Source organism: Sinocyclocheilus grahami, unplaced genomic scaffold (genome assembly GCF_001515645.1).
Source record: "Sinocyclocheilus grahami isolate Dianchi unplaced genomic scaffold, SAMN03320097.WGS_v1.1 scaffold814.1, whole genome shotgun sequence".
NCBI lineage: Eukaryota > Metazoa > Chordata > Actinopteri > Cypriniformes > Cyprinidae > Sinocyclocheilus > Sinocyclocheilus grahami.
In genome coordinates, this window is record NW_015505993.1 from 147,339 (window position 1) to 154,638 (window position 7,300).

Genomic DNA, 7,300 nt, shown 5'->3' on the forward strand with positions numbered 1-7,300 from the left:
AATGTTACATGCAACCCTGTTTATGTTAGTGAAATTAAGGCATTTCTTTTGGACATACAGTACAGTTTTTAGTGAGTAGAACTGATTAGCTAATTTTTTGTTTAAATATCCATACCAATATCTATATAAAACAGAATGCATTTCAAATGCATGAGTATGCAATTATGGCATATAAGCACATTTTCTGGAGTACAACAGAATCCATATGATTATTCGGTGTACAAATATACTGTGTATGTATGTGTGTGTGTATATATGTATATATATATATATATATATATATATATATATATATATATATATATATATATTTGTACACCGAATATCATATATTTTCAAATGCAATCATATGCATAATGTAGATGATCAAATGGATTCAACTCTCTTAGTCTATTAACTATGTATTTCACAGAAGCTACACTATGCAACTTTGATCATAAATAACAAAATGAGTTCAATCAGAGTGCCAAAATGAAAAATAAATGAATAAATAAAAGTTATAATTTTCTAAACCATGTTTTTAACCAATAACACTTTGATAACCCTACAATAATGATTTGTATTTTACAGCTGTTGGGATGAATTTTACTGGAAATTGCTTACGTATGTCATTCACCCATGCATGCCACAGAGATAAGTAGCTTTGGCTATGGAAGCTGTGGGGAATGTGAAGCTAAGGGCAAAAAGTTACATAGTGTAGCTTAAAACGTTCACTGAGTTTAAAGGGAAACATTGTTGCAAATTAGTTGCACCTCATCCAGCGGGCACGCTTGCTGAGTGGGTATCCAGAATCAACAATTAATTGCTCATTTAAGCGCCAGTACTTGTCACCTTTGAAGAAATACATCTTCCCATTGGTCCATGTGAAAGCTGCATCAGGATTTGATGGGATGCCAGTAAACAGACGTGAAATGGGTTTGGGATAAATGCTGAGGTCATTATAAACCATTTCATCCCACTGCCAATAGCCTGAACCCTGAAAAAAAATTCAATCAATTTTAAAAGGGGTCATGCTTTCTTTGATCTTTTGACATAAATAGGTCATTGTACTATAAAAACACACTGTAGGTTTTAGAAATCAACACCTTAAGATTTTATTGAAACAGCTTTTATTGAAACCAAGCTACCAAAATGACTTATTTTGTACTTCCATGTCTTTATGATGAATGCATCAGCGCACAACTGCCTGCACAATACCTACTTCTTCATGCATGTAAGCATGCAGCACAGTAAGGTTTGCCAAGATGACCAACATAGTATAAGTGGACCAGAGCACAATGTCTGACTGAAGCAAGATCAAAGTCAATGCTTTGGCTGTGGGTAGTGTGATGCTGAGGGCAAAAAGTTACATAAGTGTAGCTTAAAACGTTCACCGAGGGAAACGTTGCAAATAATAAATAGTTGCACCTCATCCAGCGGACATACTTTCTGAATCCAGAATCAACAATTAATTGCTCCCAAGCTACCAAAACAACTCATTTTGCACTTCCATGTCTTTAAGATGCTCTGGGAGGCAGGAGGGACCATGACCCTGTTTGGCAACTGTGATTTTGGCCAGCTTGTGCAGGACTTGGTCTTCGCACCATCTGTAGCGGACTTGTGTCAATGTTGCTTTGCTGGCAGATAATATGTGCTGCTAGCTTGGGTTCTTGGAGTTACAAATTTGGCAGGAATCCTCCAAACCATACCACAAATGTAGGTTCCGAGGACTGGGAAGGGTGTCGTACATGGCCCGGATAGTGGAGCTCAAACTTGGTATTCTTGGTAACTAGGTTTTCTCCACATGTTTGCCCATGTGATGGTCCTGTCTACAACTGGCATTCCTGAATCACTGCTTTGATCTTGTAGGTCTTCTCCACCAGTTTCTCCTCTCCTTTTTTGTGGCTCCACAGCTTGGGAGCCGATCTCCATCCAAGGCCAGCCCTGCCTGTCTACAGCCACGCAACGATCTCCTGATGTTTCAGTCAGATGACGGCCTGATCTACTACCTTTGCTGCATTCCACTTTTGTCCAGAGCAGACTTGAACTGAACTGATTTAAACTGAACTGAGCTGGATGATGACATCACTGAATTCAATGATGAACTAACTGCCTTTAACTGAAAAATTAGTGTTTACTATTGTCACTTTGCATTATTGACACACTATTTTCCTAATTAATGTTGTACAGTTGCTTTGACACAATCTGTATTGTTAAAAGCGCTATATAAATAAAGGTGACTAGACTTGAACCATGGAGATTTGAACAGTGCATTCAGGAGAGTCTCTTAGCTTAAACAAAAGCCTCACCTTTCTCCTGGTTTTTGTCCAGGATTGTATGTGAAAAGATTATAAAGGTAAAATTTAAAGGGGACCTATTATGCAAAAATCACTTTTATAAGGTGTTTGAACACAGTTGTGTGGCCGTAGTGTGTGAAAACAACCAGCCTATAATGATAAAAAAAATCCACCCACTAATTTTTTTATAATTCCAATAAATGATAAACAGTCTCTCTGTACATGAGATTCCATCATGGATGTCACTGTAGGGAGAAATCCCGCCCATTTGTTACGATTTATTGCCAATTAGCACACACAGCCCTGAGTAAGAAGCAGCAGTACACCATTGTTGTAGCTGCTGGAGATATACAATGTCAGCGCCAAAGAGGCATTACAAGTGTTGTGTTTTTGGATTGTTGTTGTTCCTGGTATGCCAGAGCATCAGCTCTTGAAGCTCCACCCTCTCCTGAAAAGGGGGCCGGAGGCACCAACTCATTTGCATTTAAAGGGACAAACACAAAAACGGCACGTTTTGGCTCATACTCTTAAAAAAAAAAAGTGGTGATTTTAACAAGCTATAAAAAATTATCCGTGGGGTATTTTGAGCTAAAACTTCACATACACACTCTGGGGACATCAGAGACTTTTTTTACATCTTGTAAAGAGGGACATAACAGGACACCTTTAAAACAAAATAAATGAAATTCTATGAATAAGTTTCTTGTTTTTAGGCATTAAATCAACTTAATACCAAGCATTTTCTAATTCACAAATTTACTCTTTTTTTTTTACACTCACAAGACTTGTATGCAGAACAAATTTTAAGAGAGACGAAAGTTGTGTAGTGCTGTAGGTCCCCACAACTGGAGCTAAGAACCACTGACCTAACTAGAAAATGGTAAAGGTATGTTCTGTATGAACAAAAGTGTTTGTTTATATAGAGAGAACTTTGTACAGACATGAGGGCTTAAGAATTTATCATGAATTTTTGCTTGATTTTATTTCTCTTAAGCATAGGTTGTGTATAGTAGTTAAAATCTCACTATACCTTAAAGAAAAATATTTTCTTGTTCTTCTCATGATACAAAGCAGCGTCAATGTTGGCAGGGATTCTTTTTAGTGGTTTGGGGTATCGATAGTCAAGGCGGTAATTTGTGAACCTCCAGACTTTTTCACCTGTGAAAGAGGAGATGGTGGGTAGAAGAGATTTTTTTATACTGCAGTTAAGTACATTTGTAAATCTGTATTTTTCCATCTTAAAAATATCGCAGCTATGACATATGCTCTCAATATAAAATATCCAATGCATAAAAGTTAACATCTCCCATAACATCCGATGTAGTTGTTCCATTGTAAGAAGAATGGTAGCTATGCTTATATTACTCTTTGTTTCATCCTTATCTCGAGGATAGAGGATACCAGCAAGATCGTGTCCATATCGGTATCCAGACCAGATGGTAGACCTGCACCCAGAAACAAACTTAACACAGCCCTTTATGGTCAGTGAAGACCTCAAAAACAAGCCCTTAGGACAGATGAGACACTTCCTTGGCACAGATCACTATGGCCAACTCTGCCAAGTCCAGCTGGGACCGTTTTATCCAGAAGGATGTTCAATGTGCGTAAGGCCATTGATAAGTCCATCTACTACTGGCTAAAGCAGCAGCTTAACCTTCATATTTCAATGTGTTTAACAGACAACAACTTTTTCTTTCCCACCTAATGCTGGTGTGTATACCATGTTCAATACTATACCATGTTTGTTTGCTTAAGCCAGAGGAGAACTGATCCCCAGACTTGAGTCTGGTTTCTCCTAAGGTTTCATTCTCCATTCTGTAACTCGATGGAGTTTGGGTTCCTTGTCACTGTTGCCTTCTGGTTTCCTTAGTTGGAGTCTGAAAGTCACATAACCTCTATGCAGCTGAATCCCATCTTGCAAAATTGACATGGTTATCATACTTAACTGAAACAACACTAAGCTGACTACAACACTAAGCTGACTACAGCTGACATTGCTGCCTTTTGTAGATGTGCTTATAGCCGAACTGAGATGTGAGTTTGATGAAATTCAGTGTTATTGATTTTACTGATTTTCAGAGGCGGACAGTAACTAAGTAAATTTACTTGAGTATTGTACTTAAGTACACTTTTTGTGTATCGGTACTTTACTTGAGTATTATTTTTTCTGGGAACTTATGACTTTAACTTCACTACATTTGAAAAGACAAATATTGTACTTTTCACTCCACTACATTTCTATCAAGATCCTCGAAGTAGAAAGTCGTTACTCTGTAGCAGCTTTGAAAGTCAGTGGGTGATTTTTTTCTTCTCTAAAACGTAACTTTCTTTTTTTCAGACAGTTTATCAGTAATCACTCTTGTAGGACTACATTAAAAATGGTCCTCGTTTCCTGTTTACACTTAAGGCCCTTGGGGTCAATATGACCCCAAACATTGAAAGAGTAATTGTGAAAAATATATACATTTGTAATCATACAAATAATATATCTTATTTTTTTGTTTACTTCTCATCTATACATTAATGCTGTGTTTTGGGAGATATGAAGTACTTTTGTACCTATTTACCACAAAATTCCTCTACACCATTAGCTTGCATGTGAAATATTAATTTTTTATGAAAAAAAATCACTTAACGGATGACCTAAATTTGATTTAAGTTGCTTCTGGATATTGATCTAGGTGTTAGGTGTAGAATTCTGCCATCTGCTAGTTAGAAATAAACCTAAAAGGATTACAGTTTAGGAAAGAAATTGTTTTGACCAGCAGAGGGCCATAGAGAGCCATTCGTTTTACTGGATGTGGCCAACTGCTTCTATCACAACTTTTGTGATACATTTTGTGAATTTATGTTTATATAAACATTAGAAAATACATTAAAAATAAATATTCTTTCAAATGGTATAATTTTTTGTGGTTTTTGATGCATTTTGAAATGTCTGTTTTCAAAAAATGCCACAGACATTTGACAGAAAAATGCCACATAAGACACACCTAAAGGAAGCCGAGTTCACACTGCACGATTTTCAAACTCGTTGGATCGCCATTGTTTTCACACTGCGTGACTATCTGGGGTAGCATTCAGTTGCTGCTGTGTTCACATTGCACGATGGATCGGCGACAGGAGGTTTCACACTCCATGACTTCACAATAGTAAGAATCGCCAACAGCTCTGTCTGGTCCGCAAACTACCTTTCACAACAAAATACACGCGAGAAGTGAGACGTCAGACCGGAGTTCTCGAGCAAGACTGTAATTTATAAAAAAATATATATATAGCCCGCAAATTGTCTGTGAGCTGATTTCCAGCTACAAGGAGAAAAAGAAAAACAGATTATGCAGGAGAGAGATGCAGGGAACAGGGATTGGGTGTTCTGCAAAGAGAGTTGGAGGTAAATAATTTTTTCACACAGCGTGATTGTGAATCGCCGACAGCTCCAGATATTTAGCATGCCAAATATTTCGCAGGCGTCGGCGATTCCCTCAGATCGCGTCTTTGATAATTCACACTGCGTGATTGTCACTCGCGTGAACGAGCACCGATTTGCCTCCGATTTCGGGGATTTGTCTGCGATTTCACAAAAACCTGTCGGTGAGTAAAAAATCGGGCTAATATCGTGCAGTGTGAACTCGGCATTAGAGTCAGATTGTAGTTGCATATTATTGATTTTAATGAACCAAGTGTAAAAAAATAACTTTAGAATGTGGAAGAAATTAAAAATGTAAATAAAACCAACAGCAATATGCAGAAGTGTGTGCATGTGCATGCATTAGGTCTCACTCAAACGTGTTCTGCATTTGTGGCTGATTTAATTTGCCAAATTTGATACAAATGCTATCTGTGGCAATCATACCTGTGTGTGTGTCTGTGCGCTTTTTTGTGACAAATGAGGGCATAAATTTGTATAATGACAAAAGGTATGACATAGGTATTACAAGGAGAAGGTGACTTTTCAGGACATTACCCCATGTCCCCACTTTTCAAAACGCTTATAAATCACACAGAATGGAGTGTATTGAAAATCTGAAATAGCACAAAGTTTCCTGTAAGGGGTAGGTTTAGGGGTAGGGTTGGTGTAGGGCAATAGAATATACGGTCTGTACAGTATAAAAACCATTACGCCTATGGGATGTACCCACTTTTCACAAAAACAAACCTGTGTGTGTGTGTGGGTGTGCCCGTGTGCTTGCATTAGGTCTCACCCCTTTATATCTTTGTTCTGCATTTTTGGCTGATTTTATTTTGCCAATTTCTATTCAAATGCTCTCTGTGGCAGTCATACCTGCGTGTGTGTGTGTGTGTGTGAGTGAGTGAGCATGTCTTTTATACATTGCATTTGTGCTCTAGTACCAGGCCTTCATTTCTGTATGGAAATTTTCAGATTTATGCCGGATTTATTTTTTTTGACAAATGAAAAAAAAAATATATACATTTTTTCACATTTCCTATTCATTTCAATGTGGGGTCATATTGACCCCAAGGGACAGATTTGTAAAAAAAAATGTTTTACATACCTTCAGAACAACCGAATCAAGTCCAGTTTTTTAATGTGAATATAGATATAAAATGTTGAAAAGTCACAAAATCTTATTCCACTGAGATGAAGGGACCCATTTTTTTTAAACTAAGTAAATGTTGATTGGGGTCATATTGACCCCAGGGACCGATTGAGGGTTAAATGATTTCCCAGAATTTTTTGAACACTGACCAGTTGCAAATGTGATATTTATTTACAACAATTCAATAATAAGAAGTTAATATTGTGGTATATATTAGACACAATATTGTCTGATTTTGCTAAATTGTGTACGTGAAAATATTACCTATAAAGCCACAGAAGAACTGTTGTGCGTCTCCTAATAAAACACAATAGATGTTGGACTCGAAGCAGCACTGCACAGACTGTTCTGTGTGTGACATCAAAGTACAGCGAGCATTTTTTAAATTTTTGCTTTGATGTCGAATAAGCCTTGCTGTTGTAAAGTTATACAGCTACAGTTGTGTTGCTGGGTTTTAAAGCAGGT

General features: G+C 37.3%; 1 protein-coding gene across 1 annotated transcript in view; it reads right to left on the reverse strand.

The window, feature by feature from the left end:
- Positions 1–578: 578 nt before the first annotated feature.
- Positions 579–7,300, reverse strand: part of LOC107562247 (matrix metalloproteinase-19) — a 14,842-nt gene continuing 8,120 nt past the window's right edge. The window contains exons 7-8 of the mRNA XM_016246856.1: positions 3,307–3,434; positions 579–976 (exon numbers count right to left, since the gene is read on the reverse strand). Of these exons, the coding sequence (XP_016102342.1) occupies positions 743–976; positions 3,307–3,434 (362 nt within the window). The 3' untranslated portion in view covers positions 579–742. The remainder of the gene's footprint in view (positions 977–3,306; positions 3,435–7,300) is intronic.